General features: G+C 47.7%; 1 protein-coding gene across 1 annotated transcript in view; it reads left to right on the top strand.

Moving 5' to 3' along the window:
• The window catches only part of LOC127669996 (uncharacterized), a 150,238-nt gene that overhangs the window by 7,402 nt on the left and 123,722 nt on the right, over positions 1–19,114 (top strand). The window contains exons 4-10 of the mRNA XM_052164278.1: positions 2,414–2,527; positions 3,679–3,873; positions 5,119–5,257; positions 6,391–6,548; positions 11,446–11,598; positions 14,305–14,406; positions 17,529–17,690. Of these exons, the coding sequence (XP_052020238.1) occupies positions 2,414–2,527; positions 3,679–3,873; positions 5,119–5,257; positions 6,391–6,548; positions 11,446–11,598; positions 14,305–14,406; positions 17,529–17,690 (1,023 nt within the window). The remainder of the gene's footprint in view (positions 1–2,413; positions 2,528–3,678; positions 3,874–5,118; positions 5,258–6,390; positions 6,549–11,445; positions 11,599–14,304; positions 14,407–17,528; positions 17,691–19,114) is intronic.

Genomic DNA, 19,114 nt, shown 5'->3' with positions numbered 1-19,114 from the left:
AGGGATTGCTTCAACCGTGAATTTAATTTTAGACTCCCGGACGATCTTCTCACTTGTCTACATTTTCCCTTCAGTCTTTGGCCATGCTATGGGTGCCATAAAGGACTTTAAGACTTTGCTTGCTAATTTTGTTACCTCAGTTGGGTCTCGTCTTCCCGTCTCTAACTTCTCTTCTGTCCATAGATCTTTTCCTTGTTCCTTTGAAGATCTAATCACTTATACATGAATGCTAAAAGTAATCAAATCTTCACTATCGGGTGCTGTAGATTTTGTATTTCCCATCAAGTGCTGGACTTTGTTCCGGGAGGCTTTTAAGTTACAGATCCACTTACTCCTTTCAGGCCTTGCCTTGAGTGTCTTTAGAGACAATCTTCACTCGGGGTGTAGTTTGTCCTTATTACCAAAGCCCTGGTGTTGACACGGGTATCTCAGGTAACCAGGGGCTTCACCCTGGCGGCTGGAACCTAAACATCAGGCTGGAACCTGTAAGAACTCCGGACCTGTTGGGCGTAGGGCCCAGTCAGCTGCTCTTTACACAACCTCCTGGAGCTTCGCCCAGGGCGTGCCTGGCTAGGTACTTGATAGCAGACCTGTGGGGGTCTAAACAGGTTTCCGGAGCCTTCCTCTGATTGACTTCCCCCTCTCCAGGACGAACTCCCCTGCTCTGCCCCTCACATTTCAAGTCTTCTCTCAGACTCAGAGAGGTCCCTTCTCTGCTCATGGTTCCTCTCCTCCCTGTGTCTCAGCAGCATAAATAAGGTTCTTGGCTCCCAGGAACCATGACAGTGTGGTTTGCCTCTCCCGGCTATGTTGTCCGGGGCCAGATTTTCTACTCGTGATGAAAGAATGCAGCAGGACTCATTCCTTCACAGACAGGGACATTTTTATCACCAGATAGAAAACGACATCTGCATGACTGCACTCAAACTCGTGACTCTCCTGCCTCAGCCTCTTGAGTAATAGGGTTATAGAAACGTGACACTGTTTTTAATTGTAAGCGAAGTTTTTCAGTCTGATTTTATAAACTGTAGTCTTACTTTTTTATTATTATTACTATTACTCTGTGCATGTGTTTTGGAATGTGCCACAATGCACATGTGGAGGCCGGCGGGCAGCACTGATGGAGTTGCCTCCTGTCTTGCATCTCCACAAAGGTCCCAGGGATCAAATGGGGGTGGCCACGATGGCATAAGAAGTTCCCTTGCCCACGGGGCCACCTCTCTGGGCCAGTGATCTTACCTGTAATGAACTTTTTGACTCACAGTTTTAAGTATGTGTGTGTACATGGATGCATGGGTACACGTGTGTGCTTGTGTGTTTCCTGGAGGGAAACCTCAGGTGTCACTCACTCCTCGTGTGCTGCTGATCTTACTCTTTGGAGACGGAGTTTCTCACTTGGAATTTGCCAAGCAGGGACAGTCGTGGTCATGGTCCCGTGGCTGTGAGTCCTAGGGACCTGTCTCTGCCTCCCTGGGTTCTGAGCGCCGCCACAGCTGGCTCTGCTTTTTCTTTTCTTTTCTTTTCTTTTCTCTTCTCTTCTCTTCTCTTCTCTTCTCTTCTCTTCTCTTCTCATCTCTCCTCTTCCCTCTTCTCCCCTCCTCCTCCCCTCCCCTCTCTTCTCCCCTCCCCTTTCCCCCTCCCCCCTCCCCTCCCCCTCTCTTCCCCTGCCCTCCCCCTCTCCTCCCCTCCCCTCCCCCCTCTCCTCCCCTCCCCTCCCCCTTTCTTCCCTTCCCCCTTCCCCTCCCCTCCTCTTCCCTCTCCCTCTCCTCTCTTTTTCCTTCTTTTCCTTCTTTTTTTTTCCCCCAGGATGTTTGGATTTGGTTTTTTTGAGACAGGGTTTCTCTGTATAGCCCTGGCTGTCCTGGAACTCACTCTGTAGACCCTTTCCTCCTCTCCTCTTTCCCCTCCCCTCCCTTCCCCTCTTTCCTCCCCTCCCCTCCTCTTCCCTTTCCTCTCCCCTCCTCTTCCCTCTCCCTCTCCTCTCTTTTTCCTTCTCTTCTTCTCTTTTTAACATAGGTTCTAGAGATGGAACTCAGATTTCTGTGTTTTTCGGTAAAGCATTTCACTGACCCAGCATTTCTCCCACCCATAATTTCAGTTTTTAAATCCAAAATTTCAGCTTGACTTTAGCCCTCTGATATCACAACTCACGGCCAACAATCCAGTAACTGATGAAGGAACTTATGATCAGCTAATTCAGCAGCAGAGCGCAGAGCTTTATACACATGCACTGGTCTTCCTGCTTTACATCTGAAGGCTCTTGGGCAGACGTCATTTGATGGTGTTCCATCATCAGGAAAAGTGTTTTTCAAAGCAACCAGCTTGATTTACCTATTGTTAGTGTTCTTACGGCTGGTCATCCTTCCTTCTGTGATTATATTCTGGTAAGTGTTTATTTTTGTTGCTGGTCAAGTATTACACAGGGAGAATTACCCAGCTGGGCCAGAGTAAATATTTGCACATGCTGAGGTGGAAGAGGCTGTGTCAGACCAGTAAGACCATGGAAGAACTCTACCCTCTCTATAAGGTAAGGAGCTGGGGAGCGGAACCTGTGAGCGATTACGTATCTGTCAATGTGCATGCGCGTTATGTCGTGATGTATATGTGATATATGTGGGTAATGTTAAAAGGACTTTATTTTCATATCAAATTATATGTGTACGTTCGTCCACATGTATGCAATGCTCATGAACGCCAGAAGAGGGCAGCAGATCTCCTAAAACTGGACTTTTAGAGATAGTTGTCGGGAGCTGCCGGCTGTGAGCGCAGCTGGTGTGTTTAACCACTGAACCATCTCCAGTTGCTTTATATATGTACTTTCTAAATAAAACAACATGGTCAGTAAGCTTGTCGCTGTTGTGCAGGACAATGTGGGCGTGACATCTGTCATCCCATTAGTAGCTCAGGGTGGCCCTGATGTCCTTCTACCTGCTGGGTTGAAGGCCTCCTTAGAGGCTGACCAATGTTTGGTTAAGGATGTACAAGTGATTACGCTCCCCAGATGGGGCCTCCAACAAGCTCTCGAGGTCCATTTGTGGAAGAATGTGGTCCTCAAGCTTCTAAGACTCGAGACACACCCACGGGTGGCACCACACACCACACAGTCTGCCTTTCTCTTTAAAAGAAACTCACAGCTAAGGACAGGAAAGGAACCAATGGGTGTGCCTTCTCACGTGCTCTGCTGTTAAGTCGCAGAAGACAAAGATTCCTACTTTTGTTATTGTTGTTGTTGGGACAGGGGTTCAATACATAGCCCAGGCTGTCCAGGAACTCACTGTATAGCCCAGGCTGGCCCAAACTCACATAGCTCCATTCGCCTTTGGTTCTCAAGTGCTTGAATTAAGGGTGTGCGCCACAATGCCAAAACAGAGTCCTACTTTGAAAACGAGCCCTGACATAATTTTTTACATAAGAAAATGTGCATTTTTTTTCTTGTAGACTTGGCCAAGGTAGGAAGGTCAGAGGTAGACTCCTGATGCTAAACACCCTCCTGCACTATTAAATTGTTATCCCTCAGAGTTAGAAGAGTATGACACTGCCTCTCTCAACTGAGTCCAAACTGTAAAAGAACGTGGGGGGTTTCAAAAGGGCCCTTATTTGACCCCCCCCCAGACAGCATTGCAGAGAACAAGGCTTGCTGCCAACAGCCCGCGCTGTGTCTGTATCTTCCTGAAACAGAAACAAGTCGACTACATCATGCAGGAGTTCAATGACTCAGTTCAGAGAGCAGAAAGACTGTCGGTTGCTCGAGAAAACTTCCTTATGGGAAAAACCAACCGTCCCGACTTCGTGACTCCAGAGGACCTGATGATTTACACCAGGTGGTTAGTGTGCCACCTGCACACTCTTGGGACCGTTCACCACTACCTGCAGGTAGCAGGAGCCTTAGTGTGCCGGGACACGCCCCCTGGGGAAGGGGAAGGGGAGGCACGGGACCCCACATGGGGAAACATTTTTTAGCCAATGCTGGGTGGATTCAGTTCTTTCAGGAAAACCTCTCACTTTCTGCGTTGCACCCATCCAGTTCTTGCTCCCGTTGGCTTCTGAGGATTCAGGATCTTCCATTTGGGCACACTCTTTTACTTGGCAGAATGTAATGAGGAAATCATATGTCAGGATGCTTGTCCTGGGCCATGCAGCAAAGCCTTGACCTTTGCTAAAAAGTAGCAGGGCCCTGTGCTGGTTGGAAGGTGGAGATGGAGGGTGGGGGGGGGTAGGGAGTAAAAGGGTGGGGGTTGAGTAAATTTTTGTTTTTGTTTTTGTTTTTTGAGACAGGGTTTCTCTGTGTAGCCCTGGCTGTCCTGGAACTCACTCTGTAGACCAGGCTGGCCTTGAACTCAGAAATCCTCCTGCCTCTGCCTCCCAGAGTGCTGGGATTACAGGCGTGTGCCACCACCGTCCCGCTAAGTAAATTTCTATTACAATTTGATGGGGTAAGAAACAGGAGCTGGGCTGGACATGGCGGTGTTATCTAATCCCAGTGGCTGTGTCAGGAGAGTCTAGATTCTGAGGCCAAGCTGGGCTCCACGGTGAGTTAAAGATTAGCCTTGTACACAGCGAGAACTTGTCTCAGAAAATAATGACGAGTCATAAAGTTAATAGTTAAGGAAGCTTTAGTAGCTCAGGGGTAGAATAGCTCCAGCAGGGTGAGGAAGGAGTTCAGTCCCCAGCACTGCCAAAGAGGGGGTCCAGGGGACAATAGGGAGTGAGAACTGTTATGAGGGTGATACCCTAAGTCAGGTGAGAGGATCCCCAGAGACACCCAGTGGTCACCCGACTCCATTACCTCTGCAGAGCCAGCACGGTGACCGTGACCTGTACTTCCCTCTCTCTCTCCTCAGTCACATGATTGTACAGCCACGGGCTTCTAACCATTTGTCTTCACACCCCAAGCACCTTATCCTGTGCCTTTTCCACTCATGTCCATGACCACTGTGGGACTGACCGGAAGCAGAAGTGCTTCCTGGTCGGTAGCAGTTGGGTTTCCTGGCTCCAGCCTCTATCACGGGGAAGGTTTCTGAAGTTTCAGCCCTGTCTCCCTCCTTCTCTGTCACAACAAAAGGCTGGGGCATCTCTAGAACCCGGGCTGAGCTGTGCCCTCTTGGGTCTTTTCTCTAGGCCCTCCAGTATCTGCCCATCTCCAAAATGCTGAGTCTAGCTGATAAGCAAGCCTCTGGATTGAATGTGGAAAATGGAGAAGTCTATGTCGCCGACCTTAGGGCTGCATTCCCTGGTCCTCTGGGCCCCAGGGTTTCAGGTAAGAAACTAGCCTTTAACTAGGGTAGAGTGCAGGGCTGGGATTCTGAGCCTGGACTGTGACTTAGTTAGGGTTTCTTTTTCTGCGACAAACCACCATGACCCAGAAGCAAGCTGGGGAGGAGGGGGTTTATCTAATGCTCCCATATTGTTCAGAAGTCAGGACGGGAACTCAGGCAGGGCAGGGTCTGGGAAGCAGGAGCTGATGCAGAGGCCACAGAAGATGCTGCTGACTGGCTTGTTTCCCATGGCTTGCTCAGCCTGCTTTCTTACAGAACCCAGGACCACCAGCCCAGGGATGGCACCACCCACCATGGGCCAGACCCTCCCCGTTAATCACTAAATAAGAGAATGTTTTTACAGCAGGATCTTCCAGAGGCACTTTCTCAATTGAGGTTCCCTCATTTTAGATCACTTTTAGCTTGTGTCGAGCTGACCTAGCAAGGCCTGTTCTGTACCCACTATCTTCCTATATGCCAAAAGTTACATCTCTGTAATAAGTTGTAATTTGATATTAATATTTTCTGCTGGGAGACAATAGCTATGACCTTAGACGTTTTTGTCTCCATCTTTATAACTAGCAGGCTAAGAGGCAGGTGGCCTGGCTTCCAGGCCTGCTTCTGTCACCCCTCACACGGTCCTGCGCGCCACCTCCTCAGGCCTCAGTTTCCTCAACGGCATACTGATCCTTTCTGATGAAATGATTTCTGAGACTCGGTTGAGGTTTTATGTTACACAGCTGCCAGAGAATTTAGTGGAGGGGATCAATTTCAGCCTCTCTGCCCTTGCTTTGTATTTTGGAGAACGGAGAAGCCTGATCAGGTTTCCGCTGAGTGCCCTTGAGTGACATTCCCATTATATACAGAATGTCTCAGGAGCTCCAGTGGGTCTCTCTCGTGGGCTGTGAGATCACTGGGAGTACTTGCACCTCCCCAGGAAAGTTCATGGGGGCTGGGAACTGGGTGGTAAGAAAGCCCAGGCAGGTAAGGTGCAGGCTCGCCTGGCACCCGGTCAGGAGAGAACAAAATGGCCCTCCACCAGCAGAGGCCGGCTTCCAACTCTCTCCAAGGCCTCCTGCTGGCTCTCCCGCCTCACACTCACTGGTCCCCGCTCTTGATTTTGGATATTTTTCAGGGCCAGGGAGAACAGACTCTGTGTTTGTCTTGCCACAGCACGTGACAGACAGGGATGATCTCAAACCTCAGCTGGGGCTCCTGCTCTCACATTTCCACATCCCGGGTGACGTGCAAAAGTTGAGCGACTCAGCCAAAGAGATGGAGCTCTTCTCCTCGGTACACGATGCACTCTTACTATAAATATGCAAGGTTGGAAGAAAGTCTTAGGATTTGCTACAAAGTTCCTCGTTTGTTTGTTTGAGACAGGATCTCATGTAGAAGGGGCTGGCCTCAAAGTAGCTGTGTAGCGGAGGATAACCTTGAATTCCTGATACTCCCCCCCCCCACCTCCTGAGTGTTTTGATTAGGTGTGTGCAGCCACAAATGACACAAAGCTGTTTCTTTCTGTCACCAATGCTTGTTTTTAGACAATGTAATAAGCCATCTTCCTGTTAGGAAAAGCCTCCTTTCTGTGAGGCAGGAACTCACACAGAGCAGGAGCCTGGAGGCAGGCGCTGATGCAGAGGCCGTGAGGGTCCTGATGCAGAGGCTGTGAGGGTCCTGATGCAGAGGCCGTGGGGGTCCTGATGCAGAGGCTGTGGGGGGGTCCTGATGCAGAGGCTGTGGGGGGTCCTGATGCAGAGGCTGTGGGGGGTCCTGATGCAGAGGCTGTGGGGGTCCTGATGCAGAGGCCATGGGGGGGGTCCTGATGCAGAGGCTGTGGGGGTCCTGATGCAGAGGCCGTGGGGGTCCTGATGCAGAGGCTGTGGGTGTGCTGATGCAGAGGCTGTGGGGGTCCTGATGCAGAGGCTGTGGGGGGTCCTGATGCAGAGGCTGTGGGGGGTCCTGATGCAGAGGCTGTGGGGGGTCCTGATGCAGAGGCTGTGGGGGGTCCTGATGCAGAGGCTGTGGGGGTCCTGATGCAGAGGCCGTGGGGGGGGTCCTGATGCAGAGGCTGTGGGGGTCCTGATGCAGAGGCCATGGGGGGTCCTGATGCAGAGGCCGTGGGGGTCCTGATGCAGAGGCCGTGGGGGTGCTGCTTAACTGGCTTGTTCCTCATGCCTTGCCCTTGCTTAGCCTGCTTTCTCATAGAACCCAGGACCCCCAGCCCTCGCTGTAAGCAAGGCTGAGCCATCAGTGCAGTCTCTGGGGGTGGGGGTGGGGCTAGGGGGCAGGGTAAGCCAGGTGTCTAGAAGCTGGTGTGGGAACTTTGATCTAGTATAGGCTTGCTTGAGTTAATCAGGAACTAGATCCTTCATTGCTGTCTGAGGAGATAACCGACAGACTGAAAGGTGCTTTATAAGATTCTGGAGGATTGCGGAGCGCAGGTGCCAATCTGCCCGTCTGCCCCAGCAGAGTCCATCCTGAGCTGAGACCAGATTGTCCTTAGACGCTGTCAGCAGCACTGCCATTTGGGGGCCTGCTTTAGACCTAAGAATCCCTCATTAAGAAAACGCCCAACGGACTTCCTACAGCCAGATATCTTAGGGAGGCATTTTCTCAACTGAGGCTCCCTCCTCTCTCATGACTAGCTTGTGTCTAGCCAGCAAACCCAGGCTGAATACAAAACTCATGGCAAGAGTTCCTAGCTTAGGATTTCTTAGAGCAATGCTGTGAGGAATGTTAGCTACGTTCCCAAGCTGAATAGTCACAGTCCAGTGCATGAGTGTCTGTGTGTCTGTGCGTGCACATGTGTATGTGTGTGTGTCTGTGTCTGTGTGCATGTGTGTGTGTCTGTGTGTCTGTGTGTGTGTCTGTGTGTGTGTCTGTGTGTGTGTGTGTCTGTGTGTGTGTCTGTGTGCATGTGTGTGTGTGTCTGTGTGTCTGTGTGCATGTGTGTGTTATGTGTGTATGCATGTATGTGCATGCATGTGTGTATGTGGTATGTATGTGTCTGTGTGCATGTATGTGTTGTGTGTTTATGCATGTGTGTGCATGCATCTGAGTATGTGTGTGTGGTGTGGTGTGTGGTGTATGTGTGTGTGCGCGCGCATGCATGTGTATATGTGGTGTGTGTGTGTGTGAGAGAGAGAGACAGACAGAGAGAGAGAGAGAGACAGATAGAGAGAGAGAGTTTGGGTCTTTTCTTTTTCTTTTCTTTCTTTTTTTTTTTTTTTGGTGCTTTAATGCCCAAGGTCAGGGTCAGCCAACTGCAGCCTGAAACCCAACACCTGTTCTTCCAAAATAAAGCTCTACTGGGAGCCAGCTGTCTTGGTCCATCCCTGCTACTGAAGTGACAAGCCACAACCTGAGTGGCTGCACCAACAGCTCCTTACTGCTTTGATGGCCGAGACCCTGGGACGGCTTTCTGGTTCACAGATGCTACCTTTGTGTGTGCGTGCCTTCCCCTGTAGAGGGCAAAGGCCTCTCCAGGCCTCAGCCTATTCATGAGAACTAATTGCCTCCCACAAGTGCTGGCTCCTAGACCAGTCCCTTCACCAGGGAAGGCGGGGGTTAGTACTGCCACGTACTAATTTTGTGAAAACACAAATCTGCAGATGCCGGCCTCCCCAGGCCTGTGTGTGTGTTTTTGGGGTTTGCTTTCACACCACAGTGCACACCTGAAGAGTCATGGTCTGCCAAAGCTGAAATATTAAGTGTCTGGCCCCTTAAGAAAGATTTTGCTGCTGAGTCCTAGAATGGCACCTCTCTCCATACCCTGCCTCAGCGTCCGTAGTCCACGCGTCCATTCGTCCTCACATCCACGCTCTGACGCTTACACATCACACATAGCTGGGGAATGATTGAAATGTAATTAGTGCAAGAAATCCTCACCCTGATTTAATTTTAACTAGCTCATACCGAGATGTTGGATAGCCAAGCCTTCCTCTTAAGTGGCATTGAGACGTTTCACATCACGGTGCAACTGTCCCAGTCCCAGTACACTGCAGCTGAGCACAGCAGACAAGAAAGGGGCTGGCAGTCAGAAGTCAGCCACGCAGCCGCTGCTGAAGGGAAGGAGGCAGGTCCTTAGGCTCAGTGGCGGCATCTGAGCTCCTCTCAGTAGCGGTATCCCGGGCAGGCGGCAGAGAGCAGCATTTATTAAACTCCCAGAAGTTCTAGTTTATCATGCAGTCAGAAAAACCGCAGTTTTTCTGTTTCCCAGTTTCCTTCTTGTTTATGGTTAGAGTCCAATCCAAAGCATAGATCAGTGGACGTGGTAATGTATTTCCAGTCTTTGGCATAGACACTCGGCAGAGGTGAGGCGTGCTGGCCGTCGTGATGAGCCACACAGAGGTGTCCCCGTCAAATACTGTCATAGCGAAGAGCTCCTCATGAGTCAGTTTCCCTCCAGGGCCATTTCAGAGATGGTCAGTAAGGGCTGGAGGGATGGCGCAGCAGTTAAGGGCTGGAGAGAGAGATGGCACAGCAGTTAAGAGCCCTGGCTCCTCTTCTGAAAGACCTAAGTTTGATTCCCAGCAGCCAGAATCATGGCGGTTCACAGCAATTTCTAACTCCAGTCCCAGGGGATCTGACACCTTCTCTGGCCTCCAGGACACTAAACACAAATGGTACATAGACATACATGCAGGCAAGATATACATCATGTACATATATACATATATATCATACACATATACATCATATACATATGCATCAACTCATATACATCAACATCATATACATCAATTCATATACATCATATACATATACATCAACATCATATACATATACATCATACACATATACATCATATACATATACATCATACCCATATACATCATACACGTATACATATACATCATATACATATATATCATATACATATACACCATACCCATACCCATACACATATACATATACATCAGATACATATACATCAGATACATATACACCATATCCATATCCATCAGATGCATATACATCATATACATATACACCATATCCATATACATCAGATATATATACATCAGATGCATATATTCATATGCATGTACATAAGCATATACATATACATCATATACATCATATACATATACATCATATACACATACATACACATGGAGAGCGACAGAATAAATTAGTGGCTGTTTTTCGAGATCCAGGACAATTTCCCTTGAGGCCCCACTTCTTTCCTTCTCTTCATCCTTCTCCTCATTTTTCTTTTGTATGTGTACACATACATGTGTGTGGTGAGCATCGTTTGTGTGCAGTGCAAACCTGGGCACATGTGTGTGATGACCAGAAGAGGAAGTTGGTATCCTGATCTCTCACTCCCTGAGTTATACCCTCAGACAGGCTCACCCACTGAACTTAGAGCTGGGCTGATGGCCAGTGAGACTAGACGACCCTCCTATTTCCAAATCCAATAGTGATGTTGTTAATCACTGGGTTTTTGTTTTTACATAGGTGTTTGGATCCAAACTCAGTTCCTCATGCTCAGGCAGCAAATTTCCTCTCCTCTTCCTCTTCCTCTTCCTCCTCCTCCTCTTCCTCTTTCTCCTCCTTCTCACCCTCCTCCTCTTCCTCCTCCTTCTCATCCTCCTCCTCTTCCTCCTCCTTCTCACCCTCCTCTTCCTCCTCCTCACTTTCCTCCTCTTCCTCCTCCTCCTCACCCTCCTCCTCCTCCTCACTCTCCTCCTCTTCCTCCTCTGCCTCACTTCTTCCCTCCTACTTCTCTTCCTTTCCTCTCTCCTCCCTCTCCTCCTCCTCATCCTTCTGTCCTTCTCTCCCTCCTCTCTCCCCTCCTCTTTCTTCTCTCCCTTCTCCCTCCCCTCCTTCTCCTCTTCCTTTTCCCTCCCCTTCTCCTTTTGTTTTTATTAGACTTTAAGAGGAAACTCCTGGAGCAGACAATCTATAAATCTCAGCAGGTGCCCAAGAAGGAAAATAGAGAAAAGAAAGAAAAAGCTGTAACACTGAGTTGGGCACAGAGCTGAGCTCTGTGCAAGCACCCAGCTGGGGCGGGTGGAGAGCTTTAGTCAGTGAAACCAAAGTGTTAGGCAAAGCATGCTTACAGTGGACAACAAGAGAAGAAAACCCAAAGTTCTGCTTCTCTGAACACTTTGGAGAAGCAGGCACCTTCTGACGTGCTGTGGCCGTAGCTCGCTGCCCCTCTCTTCTCAATCCTCTTCAGGTTTCTCAAAACTTCCAAAGCATCTTCATGGAGCAGCAAAGGATGTGGACATTCCCAGACTACGAGGCCGGGAGAGGTAAAGTGCAGAATCCGGCTATGTCAGGACCCGCATCCACCCTGAAGAAGAGAGCCACCTGGACTCCCTTCGTGAAGGTAAGGAGGTGGCAGGCGACAGTCACCTATGGGTGATGTCAGCAACGCCAAAACCATTCTCCAACTGAGCAGGCCCCTGTCAATACCAGGCCTTTCTGGTCCCTTTGTTCCCTCTCCTTAGTACCCTGAACAAACTGTGTGTGACATGCTACCTGTCCTCAACAGAGACCACTCCGAAAACCTCATCCTGAGCTCTGGGTCCCTCCTGTTCTCCTCCTGCCTTGGCTCTCGGTTGAAGGTAGTTGCACAACCATCTGAGCTGGATGTTCCCCCACACTTGACACCCACTCTTTGATCTGGATTTATTTCTTTTTTCATTTACTTATTTTTTTAATATGTTTACTATACAAGGCAGAATTTTCATATGCTTAGGTAAAGCTACACACACACACACACACACACACACACACACACAACTTTTGAGGGAAGATCTTTTCCAAGCTGGCCTTATTCCTGCCTTGGCCTCTCAAGTGTTGGGAATTACAGACATCTACCATTACTCTTCAGTTACTCCGAAATATAATTGATTAATGAAAAGCAAACACTCACTTTAAAACTACCATTGGGTTTTTACCATGTCATGCCCTCTGTGCTAAAGAGTCACAAACCATGCCCGTTCAGTAGGATTCAAGCCTACAGCATTGTCAATATGAACTACAGCTGAGTTTCATTAGTCAGGTAGTCTGTGTTCTAAACAGAGCTGGAAACACTGGTTTAGCTGATCCAGAAACCCAAGGTTAGATTCCCGAGAGCCCACAGTCAAGGTGTCAGTCAACACAGAGCTTCCCAGCTGTGGTGGCACATGCTTGGAGGAGTCCCAGCACTCAGGAGGCTGAGGTGAGAGCTGTTGCCGCCAGTTCAGGAGCATCTGGCTGACAGTGAGCCCCAGCCCATCTTCAAATACAGTAGTTCCAACGACAGAGTGAGACCTTCTTTCACAAAAAGAAAAACAACAAGAAAACAGACCTAACCCCAGAGTCCTGTTTTATTGTGTCTTTTTTGTTTGTTTGTTTAAAGATGCTCTGTTTAATGTTTATCAGTGATTCATAAACGTTGATAGGAAGAGGTGGAAGTCCTTGTGAGTGATGTGGCATGGCTCCCCAGACACTGCCACAGCCTGGGAGTGTGGATTTAAGACACAGCCAACACCGTAGGATTGTGTTTGGGGGGATGTTTTTACTGACCAAAGTGACAATGAACATGGCTCTAAAACACACACAAAAGGGCCACCTGTTTTGGGTGTCCATAAGGAAGAATGTTGTCTTGTTCTGCCTTGGCTTAGAAGGTGCCCACTGTCCCCAGCTCTGTGCCTGTCTGTGAATGACCATGATTGACAATGGAATCACAAATACATTTAATGAGCAGGTAGAATTGAAAATATAGAATCCGTGATTGATAAAGTTTGATTGTAATATAAAGGAAAGGAGCCTCTTTTTAAAGACTGTGTATGTGTGTGTGTGCCTGTGTGTGTGTGGGGGGGTGGGTGGGTGTGTGTGTGTCACAAGCCTGCAGGTACCACTGTAGACCAGAAGAGGGCATCAGACCCCTGGAACTTGAGATGTAGGCAGTTAGGAGCTGCCTGATGTGTGTGCTGGGAACCAAACTCTGAAAGTCTGGTACGATTTGCTGCAGTTGTTTATTCAAACTGCTTTGGCAAAGCCCAATGAAGTGTGTAACTAATAAGCAAAGTAACTTTGCTTCTTACATTTCTGGAAGTTGAGCAGGTCTGCCTGTTAGCATAGTTGGAAACTCCCAAAGACACTCTTGCAGGCTACAGACTGCTGAATTTTTACCATCTCCTTACGTGGCAGGAGAGACACACAGCAGCCTCAGGCCTCTTATGAGAGGAACTCACTAGGGTTCTACCTTTATGGGCGTATCCCCTCCCTCCAAAGTCTCACTCACAGCGTCATGTTGTAGGGCTGGGGGTGGTGGTGGTCAACATGAATCTTGGAGAGACACAGTACATCTTGAACAGTGGGCAGAAAGAAAGAAACAAACAAACAAGCAAAGAAACAAAGAAAAAAACAAAGAAAGAAACCAAAGATTGTTTCTGCCTGGGCTTGAACTTAGGCAGTCAGTGTAGGTGGGGCAGACTCCTTCTGTCTTAGAATTAACCTCCAAGCATAGATATTAAGGAGATGCTTGGGTAGAATAGTCAAGAGCATCCAACCTTTTGACACTAACATGTAGCATTGTCACCTGCAGAGTCTGTGCTTGGGAACTGCACAACTTGAGTTTAAAAGAATCTGGTTTTGAGGATGTTGAGCATTTTGTGTATGGATGCAGTCATAGCTACTCTTGGCCACAGGTGGCCACAGGCAGTCTGCACCCAGAAAGCTGAGCATATCGAGATATGACTTTGAGAATTATCAACTTGTTGATGATGTAATTTGTATTCCGAGCGCTAAGTTTAGAGATACAGTTTCTAAATAGGAAAGCGAGGTTTTGACTGTACAGTCTTCAGCCCCCTGTCCTGCTTGTGGATACTCAGTAAAGTCCAGATGGAACTCCTATTTGGCATAGGCCAGGTGCCAACAGGAACTGCTGGCACCTTCCACAGCTCAGTGGCTGGTGCAGACCCTTCCCAAGCCCTCCCACGCCCCAGCAAACCTTCAAGTTGGGACGCGGGATCTACCTTGGCAGGTCCTCAGATCTTTCTCAGTGCGGCTTTTGTTGAGACCCATGAACTCATTCATCCATTAGGTCAAGCCAAAATGTGACCCTTGGCAGAAGAAGATGTTGATCAGACTCAAAGAACGGAACAGAATAGATGAGCTAATGCGCCTCCAGTCAAAGTTTCTGAAGGTAAGAAAATAGTGATGTTCTATTGTGGGTAAGAGGCTTGCTAAATGTCATCCTCAAAAAATATGAGATGTTCTTTCTCTTAAAAAAAAAAAAAAGAAGAAGCATGCAAGCAAACACCACGGGTTCACTATGAAGACTTTAATTTGAGCCTTTTTTTTCTTTCAATTTTTAAAAATGCATTTTTTTAATTTGTAGATGTTTTGCTTCCATGATGATTCCTAATGCCACAAGTCTGGAAGTGGGTGTTGGGTCTCCAAAGACAGACGTTATAGATGGTTGTGAGCCATCTGGTAGGTGCAAGGAATTGAACCTGGGTCCTCTAGAAGAGCAGCCAGTGTTCTTAACCTCAGGGATCTCTCTGACCTCTTATTTAGAACTGTCTAATCTAATCAGCAAACTTTAAAAATCTAGCTAGCTTTTAGGAGAGAATAAAAATTGTCAACTCCTTAAGTTTGATACTACACGCACACCTTTAATCTCAGAACTCAGGAAGCAGAGGCAGATAGATCTCTGTGAGTTCCAGACCAGCCTGGTCTACATAGATAGTTTCAGACCAGTCGGGGTGACATAAAATGCTGTCTTTTAAAAAACTGTCAAAAAGAGCTGGGTTTTTGCTTCAGTGCTGAGCTGCAGTAGTTCTGATCCTTCCGCTGGAACTTCCTCATCTCTGAAACAAGGTTGGGCACAAATCTCTTCCCAGGAAATGTACTGTCTTAGCTACTTTAAGTACAGAGTTCATTATTGATGAAAACGTTCACACGGCTGGGCCATGGGTCTCTAGAACATTCTTGTCTCACCGCACCGATACACTGCCCCCACTGAACATTTCCCCAGCATCGCTCCCCCACCCCAGGGGGGGGGGTCTCCAAATAACCACCCTAGTTCCTCTTCTGATGAGTTTGACTCTTTAGAAACCTCAAATGAGGCTACTCAGGTACTATGTTAACCTTTTTATGACTGGCTTACTCCAGTTAGCACAATGTCTTTTAGGGGCATCCATATTGGAAAATTTGTCAGAAATTTCTTCTCTTTCATGGCTGAATAGTAATCCCTTGTAAGTACTTACTAAGGTCTATTCATCCACCTGTTGGTAGATCTCATGGGATTCTGTTGTGAATGAACACAGGTGTGTAAATATCTGACATCCTGTCATCGATTCTTTTGGGTGTATATCCAGAAGTGAAATAGCGAAATCACGCATCAGCTCTAACTTTCAGCATTTGGTGTTTATTGTAGCAAACAGCAGTAGGCAGGTACTCCAGTTTTGCCACACCCTCACCAATTATGGGTATTTTCCATTTTTGTTGTTGTTTGGTTTTTGTTTTTGTTTTTGTTTTTTTAGTAGTGTCTTCCTATTGGCTGTGAGAGAATATGTATTCCTTGGTGACGTTTTGCTTATTTCCATATGCTTCTTGGCTGTTTGTACACATATAGCCTATGACCCATAATCATGTTTAGGATGTGTCTGTCCAAGCCTTTTGCCTTGATGTTAAATTTATAGTAATTATGTTATGTTGTTAGGTCGCAGAAGCTCTTTATATATTGTATTGCCTTTATCAGATGTATGACTAGAAAGTGTTTTTCTCCTATCTATAGGCTACTTTCTCAAAACCCAACAGTAAAAAATAAACTAGCCCAGGGGCTGGCGAAGGGGTGCACACTTAAAGGGCTTATGACTGTTACAATGAACCTGATTTTGTCTCCCAGTCCTTATATGATGGCTCACAACCATCTATAACTCCAGTTCCAGGGGATCTGATGCCCTCTTCTGACCTCCAGGGGCACCAGACACATATGTGGTACACATATATAAAGGCAGATAAAACACTCAAATATGTTAAATAAAATAAATCTAAAAAAAATTTTTTTTAACTCACAAAAAAAAAAAAATGCCAAATCCAGTATTCTGAAGCTTCTTCTGAGAGTTTTGCATTTTTAGGGCTTATTTTTTTTTTTGTCTGCAATTCATTTGAAGTTAATTTCTGCATGCAAGAATGAAACTTCACTGATCTGCATCTGGCTATTTGGTTTTCCTGCATCATTAATGCAGACCGTATCTTTTCCTACTCAGTGGTCTTGGCGTTTACCTCTGAGCTCCATCGACCTGTGACGACGTGTCCTTATGCCAACGACATATTGTTTTGATGACTATTTATCTGAAACACTTTCTGAATTCAGGGCGTGTGAGTCCCCCAGCCTTTCCCCCACCCTTTCAAATTATATGGCTCTTGGGAGTTCTTGGAGATTCCCTGTGAATTTTATGGTGATTTCCCACCTAAACTTGCAATGCATGCCCTGCTCTGTGGGAAAGTCAGGGAAATGGGCTCACAGCCATGCCCTTAGGAAGCACGGGCTACCTCACACCAGCCTGCTGGCGCCTTCTTCACCTCCTGCAGCTTCCTAACAGAGGACAGGTTTGCACCAAGAGCTGATGGGTGTGTGTGTGTGTGTGTGTGTGTGTGTGCGTGCGTGTCTTTTCACTGGTGTAACACTCGTGAGGATGCTATCTGAGTTTTAAATAAGCTGGCACATATACCTGAATTTACATGGTGTCAAATGGATGAATGTATTTGAGTAACCCTAATGTTTGAGTTTAGTTCACTCTTAATATCCTACTCCAGCCTCACGCTCACTTATGTAGCTAAGGAAGACCTTAAATTCTGATCCTCTGTCATCTACCCCTAAAGTACTGGGATTACAGGTACGTACCGCCCACGGCAGGTTTATGTGGCGCTGGTGTGAGAACCTGTGATTGCAGGCGCGCCAGGCAAGCAGTCACTCGTGCTGTCTCCTCAACCTGGATGTTTTTAAGAGAATGATGTCCCACCTAAGGCTCCTTCCAGATTCTTGCTAGAGAGAGGGATCCAGGGGCCAGTGAGGTGGCTCAGTAGGTAGAGGCACTTGCTGCTAAGCCTGACAACTTGGGTTTGATCCCCTAGATACACATGATGGAAGGAGATAACCTGTCTCTCAAAAATTCATTCTCTGACCTGCACATATATGCTATGCCACCCACCCACCCACACACACACACACACACACACTAAACAAATAAGTTTCAAAAAAGAAGCAAGCGGCCTCCTTGTATCTACTAACCATCTGTTCTCCCTGCTCTATTGAAGATTTCTGACCCCATCCGAGTCATGCAAGTTCTCCAGGATCACGCTGCCAAGACAGTGCCTACGGCTCCACATCGGTCATCTCTCCCGACTTCTCAGGCTCCGCCTCCGCGCAACTATGACCAAGTCTGGCAGAATATTTATAGCAACCCCAAGCTCTATCAGGTAGGACAGGAACACATAGTCCTTTGACTCGCTTTGGCCCCGTGTGTCACCTTTAGTCATCCGCCCTCTGCACCAAAGCTCTATCATCTATGCAGCCTAAATACCATAATAGTTAAGAAGAAGAATAACATTTAAGATATAATAATTATACAGAAATTCAGAATATATAATCATGAGAGAGCAGTGGTGCTCCTCGGAGAGAGGAATGGACAGATGTACACTGTGCAGCTCTTCTCCTTCCGGTCAAAGGGTTTCACAGATCTGTGTCTATGCAGCAAGGCTGCGAGTCCCGGGCTGACCATAGCCGAGTGCCCAGCCAGCGGAACCCTGTGTGCCGTTAGCAGAGCAGCATTGTGTGCTGTGGGAAACTCCAAAAATAAGAAGAGCCTTAACCTAAACGGTGGAGCGAGGTCAGCATAGGGTAGCGCAGAGGAGAGAGCGTATGAGGGGGAGAGGAAGGCTCATGTGAAAGACTTTAAAGACAAGCTGCCCTTTTGATGCAGAAGGAAAGACAGGCTATGAACACCATGAACTCTCGACAGAATAGCGATGTGTCCTATAAGGGGTGTGATATATGCAGAAGGGTGTTTTAAGGGGGTTTATGTGGCAGCAGTGTGTGGGTTAGATTAAAGAAGGAAAAGACCAAATTTGGGAAGTCGGTCAGATGGCTGTTGTCTGAGAGAGGCAGGAAGCCAGACAGACAGCGTTGTGAAGAGAGGACATTTCTACACAGCGTCAGTGGCCGTTTGTCTCGACCTTGGTGCCCTATGCTTCTGAAACTAGAACTTGCTATTATTTGTCTATGACCTATTAATGCAGACCTAATAATGTGAGCTAAGACCTGAGGAGGCTGAGGAGCCAGCCACATGTAGCTGCTCGGGAAAGAACGTTCTGAGCGTGGGGACAACAACACTCTTCAAGATAAGAAGTTCTGTGTCAGCAACCAGCATATTTTTTTAGTTGAATTTTCCAGAGTCATAATTTGTGAACTCTCTAAGCATTTGTCACTTTACACAGAGCCGAGCCCCTCCAGGACTCATGTCACTGCATTAGATGCTGAGTAGGTATCAGGTGGGACCGGACTGAATGAGTATGTCACCTGGGAGGAGTGCTGGCCGTGGCATGGATTGACTCTCTGGGGCTGTATGGCAAGCGTGTGGAAGTTAAGCTCATTTTAGCATCCGTTTGCGGGTAGGTCAGCACTCAGACTCAGAAGCTGGCAAGTGGCAGCTAGGAACCGTGGTAAGTATCTTTCTGAAGGACGCCCTGCACAGAGGCAGGCAGAGCACAGGGCACGTCTGAGAGGACAGAACCCTTACCCCTTCCTTAAATCCTTACCCTCTTCCTTAAATCAGATGTGATGGTGCATGCCTGTAATCCCAGTACAAAGGAACCAGAGAATCAAGAATCAGAGGCCAGCATGG

This window comes from Apodemus sylvaticus, chromosome 19 (assembly GCF_947179515.1).
Source record: "Apodemus sylvaticus chromosome 19, mApoSyl1.1, whole genome shotgun sequence".
In the NCBI taxonomy this organism is placed as follows: Eukaryota; Metazoa; Chordata; class Mammalia; order Rodentia; family Muridae; genus Apodemus; species Apodemus sylvaticus.
This window is presented reverse-complemented; position numbering and strand designations above follow the sequence as displayed.